The sequence below is a fragment of the Xiphias gladius genome, chromosome 8, assembly GCF_016859285.1.
Source record: "Xiphias gladius isolate SHS-SW01 ecotype Sanya breed wild chromosome 8, ASM1685928v1, whole genome shotgun sequence".
Taxonomy (NCBI): domain Eukaryota; kingdom Metazoa; phylum Chordata; class Actinopteri; order Istiophoriformes; family Xiphiidae; genus Xiphias; species Xiphias gladius.
In genome coordinates, this window is record NC_053407.1 from 12,094,357 (window position 1) to 12,111,738 (window position 17,382).

Genomic DNA, 17,382 nt, shown 5'->3' on the forward strand with positions numbered 1-17,382 from the left:
GACAGCCACAGGTGATGGCCAGACCCTGGATGGCCTTGTAGAGGCCTGCTTCAGATCAACTGGAGTGATCGACTTTAACCTTTAAATCCTCATCAATCACCATTTACATGCATAGGGATTAAACACCTTGTATGTCAAGTGACTGTGCATGAGATCTATCAGTAAATACTTGAAGAACCACATCTGTCCAGTTGATCAGAGATTTGAGCTTGCAACCTTTTAGTAAAGAGTCTGCTTTTGTAAATACTAGGTAACGCTGGCCATATTTGCCCTTGATTTGGAGGCAATGATGTCCCCTCTACTAATGAACCACTGATCCTCTCTCATTGAAATTTCACACTTGGACGAGGCAATCATTATAATTGAGAAGGCTGAAGGCTGCAGCGACAGATCCCTGTACGCACGTATGACGACAATGCTTATTAGTGATATTGCTGATTCCTTTGCGCTGAGTCATTAGCATGTCAAAGAGATAGTCGGTCACAAGCATTTGGACTTTGTTCTGAGAAATATTTGCCAAATTAATGTGCTGTAAAAAAATGCATTATTCATCAGGTGTGTTGAAGCTTCAGTGAAGCTCCGCCAGCAGAAAGCCAGGCAACCGTTCAGTCTAATTAACAAGCAGTGTGTCTGGAGAGCCTGCTACAGCCTAGCACTGTACTGTGAGGAAGATGATGCATCACAATCACTGTGCAAGTAAAATACACAGTTTTACAGATAAGAATACACTATTGCCTACATGCAAATTAAATGTTGTTTTGCCAGAAAAAATAAAAAAACACACAACCCAGCCTTCTTTTCAAAAGCTGAGCTACAAAAGTTGTGCACGTACCACAAGGTGAACTGTCTGATGTTTTGTTTACACCTCCCAGACAAACTAAATCATCCAGCTGTGACTTCTCTTTTCTTCTACATTTTAAGGCCCTATTGGATGCTATAAAAGCAAATTATCTCGCTTGTGAGAGGTGTGTCTACATTGGATAGTTGTTAAGTTTTAATATCACCCAATAGAAGCCCGCAGATCTCTTTCCTCACGTGCCCATTGGACCACTCCCTGCTCTCTGACCACAGGCCCTGGAGCCCTGCTAATAATGACTTCTGCATGGTGGTTATGGTGTTTTGGGAGCTGCCAGTGACTCTTGGAGAATTTAGAAAGCATCGCTTTCTTTGCCATAGATCTGGAAGATCTGTATGTCCGAGATACAATCATGAAGAGATAAAAACATGAGGCTAGGCTAGGCCTGTCGGTGTTACTATGTAAGGTAAAGGATCTCCCCAAATACCTTCTGAATGTGCCCAAGGACTAAGCTGGTCCTAGCTTGCACACAGTTCAGTCCTTCAGTCAACTTTTACTTTTAGAAAGACTTCTGATCTTTTTGAATGAGACATTATTGAGTTGAGCAATACTGGTGAATTTGTCAAAACAAACAAACAAACAACAAACCAGTGCAGGTGCAACAAAATGACGATTCTAAAAGGCTTTGTTGGGAAGCTTTTCAAGACCCCTTGGGCTGTAACTCCAAAAGTCTGCTCATTCTTAATAATGATAATGATGGCTTTTTTGACCCACTCAGTTTCTTCCAGCACCACCTGGCTACTTCTGTCCAGATATAAGCTTTAGCATAGGTGTTTTGATCATTTAAAAGCCTGAAGAGTTGAAACCCTGAAAGAGGTACAGTTTATTTCCAGTTATCGTGTGTGTGTGTGTGTGTGTGTGTGTGTGTGTGTGTGTGTGTGTGTGTGTGTGTGTGTGTGTGTGTGTGTGTGTGTGTGTGTGTTACAACTCTTGTAGACGGTGTGCAAGCTGGTATTAGACATAGAAATTTTCCTTGCTGGGTAATGAAGACTTGACTGAGAATACCCATGTGATTCATCACAAGATTTCCACAGAGAGCCAGTTCTAATTGCTGAAGCAAAAGGATAATTTTCTACCATTATGAATAATTATTGTGCTGCTCTCAACTATGGGCACGTTGTAGACTTTTTTCTGTGTGTTTTCAGTCTCATTGGTCTTTTAGCTCATGAACTGTGCTCTGAATTTGGTAGACTGAAACACTGGAAGACGAAGAAGGAGGAGGAGTAATAAAGAATGCAAAACAGGCGGCGAGAGAGGACAGAAGAAAGCATCTGTTTTGCCTTTTATTAGTTTTATCAGCGGTTACATGTGGACACAGCAGAATGGCAGTAAAAGCTGGCGTGGTTCAGCGTGGCAGACGACCCAGTGATGACAGAGGCCACAAAAGAGACAACACTGTCTGCCGAGTGTGGAACCAGAACAACAATAGTGTCTCTTCAGTACAGATGAGACCAGGCTGCTCGGTGCCAGCGTGTTACTGGCTCTTTGAGTGTTTGTGTGTCCCTGCCAACCTGGAGCAGAGTGGCACAGAGGACACAGCTTCTCCCAGCACTGTTCATTGTCCGCTAACAGCAATGCCTAACCTATTATGTACACTTAAGCCAGCCTGGGCCAGGGTCTTCTTTTCTCTGCTGATACTGATAGGGATTGCCGTTTGTTTACAATCGTAGTATTGGTGTGTGTCTGTGTTATCCATCTGTGGTTCCGATCTGAGGCAGTGTGTAATGTGTATACTCTGCCCTTTACTCCTGCCATTGTTCCTTAGACTTCTGTTGCTTCAGAGATAGCACAGTAATCATTCTGAGCTGGAACAACCTCTCATAAAGATAGGCCTAAATGGTACGTCTGCTTGCAAACACACTTACAAGTACAAGCTTGTACATGAACACATGAATACCCAACCCTTGACCATTAAACTAGCATGCACTTCCTGTGCACGCACGCACACACTCACTCACTCACTCACTCACTCACTCACTCACTCACACACAGACACATTGAACACCCAGTAAGCATACTCTTCATGTAGCCTAAGGGCTCAGGTGTTGAAAATTGACAGTACATTAATAAGCTTTCTTGGATTTTTTCTGATAAACTTGTTTCCTGATGTTTCCCAATCCTGCTCGTGACTAACAGAAATTAATTCTTCAGACCTTTTCAAAGGAAGGTCTGGATTAAGGGTGTGTCTGCCCAGCTGCGTGAATACGTGTGTACTTGTGCTTATGTGTATGTGTTTTGTTTTTTTTTTTTGTTTTAATTTGCTTTGTCTGTGCATGTGTTGCGTGCATTTTTGGATTCTCGTGTAAGAAAAACAAAAAGTGGGAAGTAAGTGTTTCACATGTCTTCAGCTAGATTCTTGTCTGAGCCAGATGTCGTGTTTATTTTTAAATTGTAAAGAAATGAAGTCATATCAGACAGTCAACCTCCGATAGGAAAAATTGTCCAAATCCACAGATGTTTATTTTAAAGTCTTGTGTGCTTTCATTTATTTCAAATAAACTGTGGTAGTTTTTGGCATAAGGAAGCCTCTCTGTGCCCAGCCTGTCCAAAAAGGTCCATCAATTCACAGCCTGACACTGTTGCTCACACAGAGTGGCACACAGACGAGCTGAATCATGCCCCGTGTGTCTGCAGGGCTGTGATGCTAACGACTTCTGCCTTGAGTCAAATTCACGCGGAGCTTGGAGACTGTTATTGGAGAGAGACAGAGAAAGGGACAGACAGAGTGATGAAAGACGCAAAGCGGGTTAGCTGGTGAGTGATGATGAGAGGGGGGAGAGAGGGAATGGCACATGGCTCCAATCACTGCTCTTTTCTCTACCACTCTTTCTCCCTCTTTATCGATCTGCCAGCATTTTTTGCCCACATTTACTCCTCACGTTTCTCATTTGCTCACTCGTCTGTCTTCTTCACAGTTTCTCTCTCTCCCCCTTTCATCATACGGTACAACTAGTCTGTTTTCTGTATTCAGATCAGACAAGCCCCTCAGGCTTTTTTCTTGGATATGGATGTGCTTGTGTCATAGCTTGGAGTAGGAGATTTTTGATTGCTTCAGTTTGTTGATTGCTTCAACTGAAACTGTGGCCTGTATTGTTTGGATGGGTGGGGCGTGGATGAAAGTAGACGTGCGAGTTGGGATGGTTTTTTTTTTGTTTGGGGGGGGGGGGGGGTCAGGGTTGACCTAAAGTTTAAGGGGTGTAGTTTGGAGGTGTGAAGACATGGGGGTAAAGTTCTGAGTTTTGGATAACCTTAATGGTCTTGATTAGGGTGTATGCGCCTGGTGACTCTGAACATCCCCAAAGCAGTCTGCAGCCTGTGTTTGTCCACAGCATTTGCATGTTGACTCTGAAACCAAACATTCTGCAGTAGACTCATTCTCCTCTCTGGGTAGTGAATGTGTTGATTGTCAGACTGTTTGGCTTGGGCAGCATTTGGAACATTATCTATTTCATTAGATGTCCGTGTAAATGGTATGCTTCATGATTCTACGACTACCTTTTAGAAACAATGTAAAGGTGCCTCTCTTGTGTCTGAATTTCATTAAGAACTGACATAGGACTCCGGAGCTCCGGAGAAAAGGGGCTGCGTGAGGCGGATGTCTGGTTCTTAGTGCTGTTGCGCCTGTGATAGAGAAAATAGACAGCAACCTGAGACTTACTGGCCTGTTTGTTTCCTGTTAGTGCAGATTATCACATTTCAACAGCCAGGAGGGACAAGAATTAGCATCATGGGAGAGTGACATTCTTAGCTAGGAGATGTTTGTGTGTTTGTGTTCTCATTTAATGTCATTGTTACAGTACATACAAATCTTGAACAGATATAAAAAAACCCCTCAGGTTAAGAACTGTGCAAGTTTATTTGCATGTGAATTACATCAACTGCAGCTAGGTAAGACCAAATTTTTATATACATGTATTTGTAAAAATTTCAAGAGTTCAACCTCTGTTTGAGCTCTGTAATCAGTTTTCCGTTTTCTCACATGTTACTCCAAGGTATGAAGATGCTTTTGCATATAGGTAGGCTTGGTTCAGGCCTGTAAGTTAGCATTCCAATGTTGGCTTAAATATTTTTGAAATGTTTCTGTGTGTGCGTGTGTGTTTTTTTTTTTTTGAATAAGCCAAGTAAATTATTCTCAACTTACTCTGTGATTCAACCAGTTAGGCTTAAAGCTGTGAATCACAGAACACATTGTGCACTCTGAAAGAAAAATATTGATGTCTCTGCTGTGTTGAAATTTCTGGAATTTGATTTTGATAAGTACTCCCTTTTCATATCTAGTTTCCCTCCAGATGAAATCACCTCACTCGGATAGCTCAAAAGAATTTCTACCACACATGATCATCCAATTCCTATCTCCTGGTTGTTTCCTGTGATCTTGTTCTGCGGGTTCAATCTCTGAGCTGTGCCGTCATTCCCTCTGCATGGGGAGTCATATGGAGCTGTTGCTGTATGGCTGTTGCCACATCAGATTGGGTGTTGCTCCCCATCAGACTTTGTGTTTGGCGTCCAAACATCAGTGAAGTAATGGTGGTGCGGGGCAGCCAGGTCAGCAGAAGAGGAGGGGCGGGTTTGAGGGCTTTGTTAAGAAAAGCAGGAATTCTTCCGGCTGGCAGATGAAGTCAGTGCATTCCTCCAAAGCAGCTCCCTATAGGCAGCCAGTGGAGCAGAGCCAGGCACTGAATGAGGCGCAAGATAATGGTGGGGCTCAGTATTAAACACCTCCCATTGAGAACTGGAGAGACAGACAGAAAGAGAACACCATCTGTCTGACTGTGGGTGAAGAGTTGTTTTACCCACCTAGGCTACAAAGTTTTATTTCCTGTTCTACAGATAATCCTACCATTGCCCGAGGCATTTCACTTTCTATGAGCACTGCGTTATTTATTATCTCGTTTTTAATCTTAGCTGTAAAAGTTATGACAGGCAAAGTTAGGACTTAACATAATGATATTCATTTAAGTTAAACCTGCTGCCCAGACGTGTGTTAGGCTGAAGTCTGATGAGACCCAGTTTCCGTCCTGCTGAGGCGGATCAAACTGAGGGACAAAACAAACATATATACACATTTGTTCTTTCTCTCCCGATATGTTTCTATGTATTTCTCCCTGCACAAACACACTCTCCCAAATACAGACACACTTGAGTTGGTCCACTTTCCCTGTCCGTTCCCCTCGGCAGTTAGCTATCATAACGGCTTTGAAGGAGGGCAGCAGAGCGTTTAATTGGGTTACAGATTGGCATTTGTGCTCCCAGGTCCACAACATACTGCCGCAGCTCTTAACTAACCACTAGGAACTTTATAAAATGCTACATTGCTCTACCCGTCGGCTGCTAGTGTTGAAATTTACAATTCAGTGATGCTCTCACTCAGCACAGCACATTTTTGACGGCAATAGTGTTTTGGTGTAGAAACTGATTTTTCAAAAAAAGGACGAGTCAGTGTGCTATTTACAGTGCATTCAGAGAGTACTTAGACCCCTTTGCTTTTTTAACATTATGTTGTGTTGCAGCCTTATGCTAAAATAGTTTAAACTAATTTTTCCCTCATCAACCTACATTCAATACAATAGTGAAAACAGAATTTCAGAAATTTTTGCAAATTTATTAAAAAGGAAAAACTGAAATATCACATAGACATCAGTAGTCAGACATTGTGTTATGACACTTGAAATTTCGCTCAGGTGCCTCCCATTTCTCTTGATCATCTCTGAGATGTTTTGATTGGAGTCCGCCGGTTTTAAAGTCAATCTCATAGCTGACAATGCATATCAGAGCAAAAAGACTGCCTAAGAGCTCAGAGACAGGATTGGGTCGAGGCACAGATCTGGGGAAGGCTACAAACATTTTTTTGCTGCGTTGAAGGTTCTCAAGAGCACAGTGGCCTCAATAATTTTTAAATGGAATAAATCCTACAGCTGGCCGCCCCTGTGGAGAGTTTGCAGAAAATCACCTAAAGGACTCTCAGACTGTGAGAAACAAGATTCTCTGGTCTGATGAAACCAAAATTGAACTGTTGAACTGGCCTCAATTCTAAGCATCATATCAGAAGGAAACCAGGCACCGCTCATCACCTACCCAATACCATCCCAACAGTGAAGCATGGTGGTGGGAACATCATGCTGTGGGGGTGTTTTATCAGTGGCAGGGACAGGGAGACTGGTCAAGGTTGAGGGAAAATTGAACGGAGTAAAGTACAGAGATATCCTTAATTAAAACCTGGTCCAGAGAGCTCAGGACCTCAGGCTAGGGTTCAACTTCCAGCAGGACAGTGACCCTAAGCACACATGCAAGAAAATGCAACGGTGGCTTAGAGACAACTCACTGGAGTATTGAGTGTAGATTCATGAGGGAATATCAGTCAGAAGTAATTTATTTAACCCAAATTAAACATGCTAACTACACAGTGTGAAGTTTAAGAAGTTAGAAGTGTGTGGATGAACGAAAATATGGTGTGATGCATTTTGGATGGTGCAGCAAAGGAAGAAGGCAGGTCTAGACGGCCAGGCTGAGAGAGACTGAGATCACCAGAAGGGAAGTGCTTTATGCCTTCTGGTCTGAGCAGACAACCCTCCCAGCTCCACCCACCAGTTACCTCCCAGTAACTGAAAAACAAGTAACCGAACAGAACAAGTAACAGAACGAAACAAGCAGGCAGGTAGAGTGGGAGGGGTCATCACAATGTGAAAAAATGAAAGGGTCTGCATACTTTCCGATTGCACTGTATATGACAGCTCCCAGTGCGTTTTGATTCGCTCATATGTTGGGGTAAGATCTACAAGTCAGTGAGATCAAAATTAGTGTTGTGACCTTGTAGTTTTTGTGAGCCGATTGTTTTAAAACTGCCTGCCTTTGTTTTCTTCATCCACAAAAGTCCTTTCTTCCAAATAGGAAGAGAACGTTCTGGATTAATCATCAATCAAACCAACACACCTCTGAGCTCTCTGTCTCTGCTGTTCATCTCTTACAGACCTAGTGCCATGCGTTGACCTGAGTCAAGCCAAGCTGAAGAGATCTGTTTTGAAGACCATCTTACCCTACGCCCTGCCCTGCCCGGTCCTAGATGGAGCTCAAAGTTTGGGTGGACGGAGTGGTGCGGGTGGTATGCGGCTTATCCGAGGAGACGTCCTGCCAGGATGTGGTCATTGCTCTGGCACAGGCCATTGGTGAGGATCTCAAGCTCCGAAATCATTCTGTCATCATTTTGCGATACCAGCGTCCAAACTGTTGTTACTTAGCACCTCATTAGTCTGCTTGACAGTTTATATAAAGGCCTTAGGTGATTAGATAACAGCCCTGCAGTAAGAATTGGATGCAGACAAAACAAGAGTACTTGCACATAACAAGGTTGCAGCAATCCTGTTCAGCACTCACCTTTTCAGTCTCCACTGACCCAAATCGAGTACTCCGCTGGATTGCCAGGGAGTCAGCCTGGATTCGAGCTGAATCTCTGTCCCTGTATCCTCAAGCTTTATTCAAGCCATACGATGCAGCAGCATTGAAAAACACAACTCCAGATTTAGCACTCTCCTCCTTCTATGAGTAAGCTGCCTGCCAATTCATTAGGGAGGGTTTGTCCTAATTTCAAGGTCCTTGTGGAAACTTCGTTTTATTTGAACATTTTTTACATGTTGTGCAAGTCTTACGCAGCAGCCTTTTATTCCAATCCTCGGACGCAGAGATTTAGAGATATCAGCATCATCTAAATGTGCCTGATGTCATTTGCTCACATAGCATTACTTGCGTAGAACTAGGCGGAAGAGTCAAACCCACTGCTTTATTTTCATTGTAGAAGAAAAAAGTCTTTCACAAGTGACCCATCAACAAATTTGACTAATATACAGTATGTTATATAATTTTTCAGAAAAAGCGGGAGTGTCATGCAACTTCTACAACTTAATCATTTGTGTTGTTTTCTGGCACATATGTTCACTTGCCCTCACTCTGTGTCTCTCTGTCTCTGTTCCCAGGTCAGACAGGCCGTTACGTTCTGATCCAGCGTCTTAGGGACACAGAGAGGCAGCTGTTGGCCACAGAGAGGCCTCTGGAGTCTCTGGCTAAGTTAGGCCAACACGGCAGTGAAGTTCAGTTCTTTCTCCGCCGCACTGGCCCCAGCAGCAGTGATGGACCTGGCTCAAAACAAGACAGACCAACTCCCCTTCCACTGCCCAAGCATCCTGAGCCAGAGTCTTCAAAACGCAGCCAGCCTAAGAAAGCGCTCACCTTTAACCTGGGGCCATCCACCTCTCCTAGAACCAAAACCAAACAGTTTAAGAGGTCTCCTCGGGACTCTCCAGAACAGAGAGCCTCTCCCTCCACTTCTCCTAGCCCTTTATCCCCCCCTGTGCCATCTCCCTCTCCTTCACCACCTATGGGCCCATCCAAAGACGAGGTCTTTAGGAAAGTTCTTCAGCAACAGGAGAGACTAAAGGCCATTGAGGCGCAGCTAGAAGCCCTAGAAAGGGACACACGTACCTGGGAGCGTCCCTACCCGTCTCCCTGTCCCTCACCAGTCTCTGACACTCGTTTGCAGGAAGAGATGGACACTCTGGAGCAAGTGATGCGGAGGAACCAGGCCGAGCTTGCCCACGAGCAGTACTGGGAGGAGGAGCTTCAAGCAGAGGTGGAGAGAGAGCGAGGAATGAGGAGGAAGCTGGGGGAGCTCCATGCCAAGCTAGACGACTGTGGACGACGGCTCCACGAGTTCTCGGTCCGCTCTGCTCAGCTGGATCAAGAGATCCAGCAGGAAAGCCAGGCAGAAGGTAGAGCCTGCCGGCCTGAGGAGTCCCTCAATGCTGTGAAGGCAGAGCTCCAAAGCCAGGAGAGGCAGGGGACAGAGCTGGAGGAGCAGCTATCTGAGACTGATAAGGCTCTGGGGAAGGCGGAGTCTCTGCTGCAGGTAAGGAGAGAGGTCACGGTTCTGGAGAGAGGGCTGTAAATCCACAGCAGCCCATTTGTTGCGATTTGAGGGTTGTAGTACAGACCCTCTTGTAGCCATACTATAAACCTGTATCCCTCTCCTACCTGCACACTGCAGCAGATACACAGCAGAGCAGAGACACTCATAAAAAAAAAAAAAAGGAGTACTGAGTAAAATGGAAACATGTTTTATGGTATTTTGATATAAAAATATTCATTAAAGAATTTATGATTACATGAATGCTGTATACTCATATCCAAACTTGTATGAACATTTTTATTGTCTTACAGACTATTTACAGTCTAGGTGAACTGGTTTGGCAGGAATCTTGTATGCATGTTCCGACCACGTGGTTACTAATGGTGTTTATATTACATTGACAGATATCTTCTTATTCTTGTACCCTGTGTATGGAAAAAATATTAAAGAGGATTGATTGGTAGAACAAAACGCCCTTTTATTGGATCCACTCGGCCTCAACTTACCGTAGTTTGTGGTGTCATTTTTTTTTAACTTTTGGTGGTTGTCATAGATGCAGCAATGTCAAAATAAGCCTAACCCAGTTTGAAGTGAAACTGTTATGAGTTTACTCATATTGAAACCTGAGACTCAGGTGTCTGCGTAATGGAGTTGATGCAGACTAGTTCCAGCCAGGGCACTGAAGAAAATTAAATGCCTCTTTGATTGTAGTATGTAGATGCTCTTTTGAATGTTTTGTCACAAAGCACACTGTGAAAACCTTTGCAGTCCGGCGTCTTCATAAGCAAAGACCATTTGGACTGAAAGACCATCGTGTCCCATTCTCAATCCACTGGACTCCAGGTAGTAGCAAACTGGCTGCAAAACAGATTAAAACATAATGATAAGCTCATTTGCTTTTCAGTCAGCCATCCTCAAGGGGATGTGTCTGACTCAGTTGGTGAACCCAACTGGTTTAGTGCTTTGTTGACAGGACAGAGAGGGACTGTGTATCATGATCAATTTGCCAATTATATAGAGAGCAACCTGCTACAGAACAGAGGTATTAGGCTTATTGTTCCATACATACAAGTATAATATTGAACTCTGTGTCATAACATGTAACCGACAGTGCTGCAAGTGTTTATAATCCAAAAGTGACCATAGAGGCAGTTCGACACCCAGGCAGTTAATTGTCTGAAGGAAATAAGATGCTTTTATTCCCTGTAAATAAGATGTTAACACTGGTCAAAATAATACAGTATAATAAAGCTCCATCCATAGTACTGGAAAGGGGTTGATGTTCAGCAGTGTCAGTCACCGGTGAGCTGATCGGTCAAGGCTGCCAGCCGAGTGTTTAAGTGTAGGTGGCGATGAGCACAGCATTCCTGTCATTAGGCTAATGGAGGCAAAACTGCAGGTGGGAACTGCCTCAGCAGACTGCCTCAGTCCAACATCAATTACACGTACACACACACACACACACACACACAGGCTTTGGGGATGGGGGCCATAGCATACTGCTGCTGCTTCCTGAGCTGTGTGCAGACGCATTGATTTAAACACAAATGGATAGTCAATTAAGACTGATTGACTGGCCTGTTTGTGGACATCAGAGTTTAATCTGTGGGCGCAAAGGTGATGCCACTGTCTCGATGGAGGATCCCTGAACTCCACCTTTTCAATAATTGGAGCTGATGAATATCTTTCTCCGTGGCATGTGGTCACTTAAGACAACTTTGAAACGCACACAGGCTCATACGCATTGTTATGTATCCATCTGTAAGTATGCCTCAGGCTGCTGGAATCTGATGGAATCAGAAAAACTGCTGATGGTAGTTGTGCCACTTTGATGATTCATTGCAGCTTAATGGTGCGATGGTGATCACAAGTACTTTTGAGACTAGACTTGTAGCATCTGCTGCCCCCTTGTGGTGAAAGGATGAACAGTAATGTAACCTACAGGCAAAATAAAGTAGTTCTGCTTTACAAATGCATAAATACATTTTCATTTAAATCTTGCAGAGCAGAATTATATTCCATTTTCATATGCTGTGCCGACTTCTGTTTACAGGCAAACATGCTGTTAGTATTCAGTGAGTCAGCAGTGACTGATCTGATCCTCTCAGTTGTCCTTTGTTTCCCTCACTGATCCATGTTCTTTTCCATCTCAGGCCAAACAGGAGGAGCTGGAGGAGCTGAATAAAGAGCTGAGGCAGTGTAACCTGCAGCAGTTTATTCAACAGACGGGTGTCCTGCCAGCGCACACCCACTCACGCACTGAGCTTCAGGAGCAACTAGAGCAGTTAGAGCTTGCACATCTTCTGCAAGATGGATACAGGAATGGAAGTACGGAAACAAACAAAAATAGATGTGGAAGCTTTTACTCAGCATTACATACTAGGCTGTTAAAGAGTGATGGCTTGCCCTCTAAACATATTTCTGTCTCTCCCTCAGGCCGCAGTGCAACTCCAGTGGAATCCCCTCCTCGCCCTACTGCCAAACAGTTCCTGGGACATCCACGCAACCTGCAAAACCCTCTAGTGTCCAGTCTCAACCCTGAGGGTGTGTATGTGTGAGACCCCGCTGCTTCCCAAGTCCATCCTGCTCTGCTCCTCTCCTGCCCTGCCCGTCCCCCGGTCCCAGAGCCCTTTGCCCCCTATACTCTCTACCCCTGCCTGATTGGGTTTAAAACTAAAGCTGCCGTTTTTGTTGTTGGGTAGTGGAGGCATCTGTATGGTGGAGGTCCCTGCTACTTCTCAGCTGCTTCCCTGTGCTCTACTTTTAAAGGCTGACAGACACTCCTGCACCTAACTCAGTCTTGCTGATTTGTGTTCCTAACTTTTGACAAATGATTTAATCTTCCACATTTCACTTTCCATTTTCTCGCGTATTCCTGCAATCTCTAATGCTCTGGATCTATCTGTCTTTACATGTTGCTTCTACTCCCGACTCTCCTCCTCTCTCACTGTTTTGCTTCTGGACTAACAGTAGCTGCTTTTGTGATACTTTGATGCATCTGGGAACTTACTCCTAACCCCCCCCCACCTCTGTAATACAGAGTGGCCTTCCCACCCTTGAGTCAACAATCGTCTGCCGACAGCTGCTTTTCACTGTATCTCCATGTAACACATCGATCTCCCTGGGAATGACTGTAGCAGACATTCTGATTGTAACACTGTTTTTATACTGTGACATGGAAGGATATGCGACCAGTGTCATTTCAGTTTGCCTTTTATGTATGGATACGGTTTATATGTGACGGGGTTGTATCTATACAATGCCTTGTACTTTGGTGACGCTTGACTTCCAAAGAGCAAGAGCCTTTCACAGAGGGCTCTGCAAAAATGTATTGCACTGTCCCATTCTCTTCCTGTGTGAAGCCTTGGCCCTTGTTTGCTTACAGCGAAATGTATCTTTCTGTCCTCTTTCTGCTCTGCTTGAAGGCAGTGCAATTTATTTTAGGAGCTTATAGCTTTTGCCAGTCTATTTATGTCAAGCTCTGTGCTAAAAGAAGGGATACATTTCAGAGGTAGTGGCAAGGGCCATGGTTTTCTTACAGTATTTTTCATTTTCCTTTCATTCGGAAGGATGCGTCTGGTTCCTTTGCTATCATCACACCTAACATTTGACCTGTCATAACCTGCATTGTGCCTCAGTGTACCTTATATTTAGGATGACCTTAATAAACTTAACTCTTAATAACAAACAGCAAGTGAATAGGGGATGCTGTTGTTTTCAGTGCTTTGAACGTCTTCTATACTGTTCTCCACAATTGACTATCCAAAGCACCTATAATAGCACTTAGAATTACATTATGTCTTTTGTATAATGCTGACAGGTCAAAGTGAAGTGTGTTTGCGTGTGCACTTTCTCCTTACCGTCTGCAGTGTGGTGTTTTCTTTGTGGGATTATACAACTGCTCCTTCCTTTAGCAATGACAGACATCTCCGTGTATGTTATAGAAACATGCTTGAAACCAGTTCTGTCCCAAAATGCCATTCTTGACTACAAGACTTCCGTCATAGTCCCCAAACTCTACGGGTAAAGGACCCAATAACTGGTCTTGTGTCAGCTTGTGTTTCTCATAGACATGTGTGCGTAGCTTAATTGAGCCAGGTCTCTCTCCTGCTGTCTCATAGCAGAAAAGTGTTTTCCAAACAAAGGGATCATCATCCCGACTTATTTTTGTGTGTCTTGCAGTCCTGACATCCCGAGAGCCGTCATGGAGATAAAACATGGACCGCAGGGCCAAGGGAAACTTGTTCACTGTTCTGTCACCGTCACCTCTTATTTGACTCCCTTCTTTGTAACTCTTGTCATTATTCAATCTACCATGATATACATAATGTATATACATAAGACAAATATATTTACAGAGTTTTGCTACTCTAAACACTGCAATGTATCTGTATGAAATGTAAAATAATTTAGAAAAACCTTTTACCTAGAGAAATTATTACTATTACTATGTATTTAAATATAATAAAAATGTGTGTTGTGTTTAAGAATCTTTGATGGAGTGAATGTTTTTTTTTAACACCCTCTATGGAAATCATATTTAATTAATATTAACCTTGTTTGAAACAACATAGTGACTCGGAGTGGAGCTGCAGTGCATCTGGAACACCCTGCAGTAAATAATTAACACACCAGTGTTAAAAGTTACAGTGCCATGAAGCTCCTATCTGAAATGCATTATGAATATATTATAGGTGCTTTAATATGCATGCTTTCCTCGTTGCTTGTGGTAGAATGGGTCCTACAATGTCGCTCGATCATTTCTGGGCATTCTAAAGCTGATATTCACAGTCGGCTGATCTGAAAGCTCAGAAAGTGCATCCTTGGATGCAGAGGGAACTGTAGCAAACATCCTGGCTTCACAGCTACTGCTGTTATGGGTGATGTAACACACATATCCTGTATGTACAAGACATGACAATAAAGACACAAGGGCACCGCAGACTTGTTAGCATTTGAGATGCCTGACTAGAGACCTGTTTAGTTGGAAGTGTACCTTAAAGTTCCTTGAATGTTCATATTCGGCTTCTTACCACCAGAGGACATCTAATTGCAGAACACTGTGGATTTACCCCTCTGCGTTGAAGTGCGTTCTATCTCTTTTTAAAGTACTGACGACAAAACTACTCGATGTTAAGTTGCATCCTGTCACTTGTGATTAAAAAAAACCTCTGTGGTATAGGATAAGCATACCACTGCACAACTACAGGCTTCAGCACAACACTTTTGTCCTCCAACCCCTTTCCTGTTTGTTTGCCCTGGAGAGTAAATATGCTGGCTAGCCCACGTTGAGTGATATGATTTTCCCTAGTGCTCTGGCTAACTCCGGACTGAAACCCTGTGGATTTCTATAAATACTCTCATTTGCTGACAGTCACCAGGTAAAATCCCAAGCAAAGCACATATTTTCTTTCCATTTCAATATACAGTATACAAGAACTTATATCAGAAGCATTTTCAAAGCTTCAAAAATATGGAATTTTTTTTTATCAAACACCTCCACTTTGTGTCACTGTCGTTAACTTCTGACCGTGTGTTTAGAATTAAGGAGAAGTACATGAGACGGCCAGTTTAGATATTATGATTAATTATGTAGAATTGGATTATACTGAGAAGATTTAGAGCTGTCTGGCTTGGTAGATAAGCTTCAAATCCTCGTTTAGTTCCCACTCTCTGAACAAGTCAAGGCCCTGGTGCAACACTGATGCCTGTCAGTGGACATGAGGGATACTGCACGCACACTGAAAATAAAAATACAGTCTTTCTTCCTGCATGTCCCATGAATTGCTTGAATTCACTGTTGGGTAATAATAGGATCAGAAAAAAAAAAGATATGTTCCTGAAAATCACGGCACTACATGAGGACCCTTCGCATCAAATGTTTTATTTCCGGATGACCTCGGACCAATGTTGTACATGTATTTTTTTTCTTCTTCTTCCAGTTATCCTACATGCAGACTGAAACATGTCCGACCTCCCCCACTTGGTGAGGTTCGACATTTCTAAACCCAGAGGACTCCAAATCTCATTAACAGGACATTAACAGATTATGATGATGTTTCAGGACACCACGCTCAAGAAATTATTTTTGCTCTTACATCGGCGCTCTGAGCGAACCCCATCCAAATGTATTTGTTTTTGGGTGAATGTTGAAAGTTTGCCCACTTTTAGACGGAAACTGATCAATATGTATTTATAACAGGCAGTGGATGTCTGGGAAAATATCTCCTCCATGTGGCCGAGAGTGAGCCTCTGCACGTCCACATTATTGTATGATGATGACTGGGGCCACAAGTTAATGAGTCTGACACACTGCACTTATCTATTCCTCTGTGTCGCAATGACTCATTATTCCCATTGGTGAATAAAACATCCTCACTGATACCAAGAAAACGCATTACATGGTAAAACAAAGTAAGATACATGATGCCACAAATGATTTGAGTAGAAATTTTACTTGTCACTTAAAGGATAGTTTTTACAAACATATACCATGGATACAACTGATTTTTACAACTACACGGCCTAGTAAATAACTAGGAACTGCCTTTACTAATTAAAAGTGGTGAAAACATTATTATTTCTACCCATTTCACTCTAAAACCAACTTAGGTGTCTTAATAGTAATGCTCATTTTTTTGCCGGAGGGCACCCTGCAGCCTCTTCAAGAACCCCGGGAGTGCCCCTGACCTCAACTTGGCTACCAATCATTACGAGAAGGATTATCTTGTCTAAATCACACAGACAGAACAGACACTGAAAGAAAACACTTACCAAAAATGTGACAGTGGGTAGCATGGAGAGGCGGGCTCCAAAGGAGTCAATGCAAAAGCTACTGGGCCTAAATAAGGTGCAGCATGTGAATATAGGAGGAAGTAGGCTACAGTACACATGGAGACCACTGGGAGGGCAGTAATGTTGAGCAGGCCTGTCCCAGTAGTGTGCACGGGACATGATCAGGGACTGCTTGCGGATAGGTGTGTGTCCGGTCCTGCCGTGGCTGGTCCTGGACGAGCCGACCACGAGAGGTTCTCCCAAAACCAGGTTAGCCGCTGTCACACGCACAGTGGAACTGGCAACTGGCACAATGTGCGTTAGTCAGTGGCTTACCTGCTTTTAGATCTCAGACATTAGGACTGACAGCCTCAAATCGCACAGTCTGTGGAGGAACATGGACAAAGGGTGTGCAACAGAACAGTAATAAATCAGAGTCAACGTGAAGACTGGAGGTCTTTCTTTTCACATCACCTTTTCCTTACTTAGAAAATGGCGTTATTTAAAATGATGTACACTACACATAATTATGTAACTATTTAATTAAGCCGAAAATTGTGTCAAATCCTCCGTTTTCCCATCAATGTAACAAACTGTACTACAGAGTTAGAAATTACAGCAGGCTTTCGGTCCACGACGTATGGATTTGGCTATCGAAATAAATAAAAATGGTTTCCATTTCAATTGTCACAAAAAAGTTCGAAAAATAACCAATCATCTGACAACTGTAAATAAAATTATAGGGGAAAAAAATGCATTTAATGATATATTGTGTGTGGCCTATTCATCCCCACCATATAGACAGAATAAAGAATAGTGGCAGATAAAGGGAGCTACTTACCAGTCCCAAGTTTTC

General features: G+C 43.2%; 1 protein-coding gene across 4 annotated transcripts in view; it reads left to right on the forward strand.

The window, feature by feature from the left end:
* Positions 1 to 14,221, forward strand: part of rassf7a (Ras association domain family member 7a) — a 36,193-nt gene extending 21,972 nt beyond the window's left edge. For all 4 annotated transcript variants that reach the window (XM_040133952.1, XM_040133953.1, XM_040133955.1 and 1 more), the window contains 5 exons: positions 7,824 to 8,019; positions 8,824 to 9,752; positions 11,906 to 12,080; positions 12,189 to 12,296; positions 13,935 to 14,221. In XM_040133952.1, coding sequence (XP_039989886.1) covers positions 7,917 to 8,019; positions 8,824 to 9,752; positions 11,906 to 12,080; positions 12,189 to 12,296; positions 13,935 to 13,966 — 1,347 coding nt within the window. In that variant the 5' untranslated portion in view covers positions 7,824 to 7,916 and the 3' untranslated portion in view covers positions 13,967 to 14,221. The remainder of the gene's footprint in view (positions 1 to 7,823; positions 8,020 to 8,823; positions 9,753 to 11,905; positions 12,081 to 12,188; positions 12,297 to 13,934) is intronic.
* The last annotated feature ends 3,161 nt before the right edge of the window (positions 14,222 to 17,382 follow it).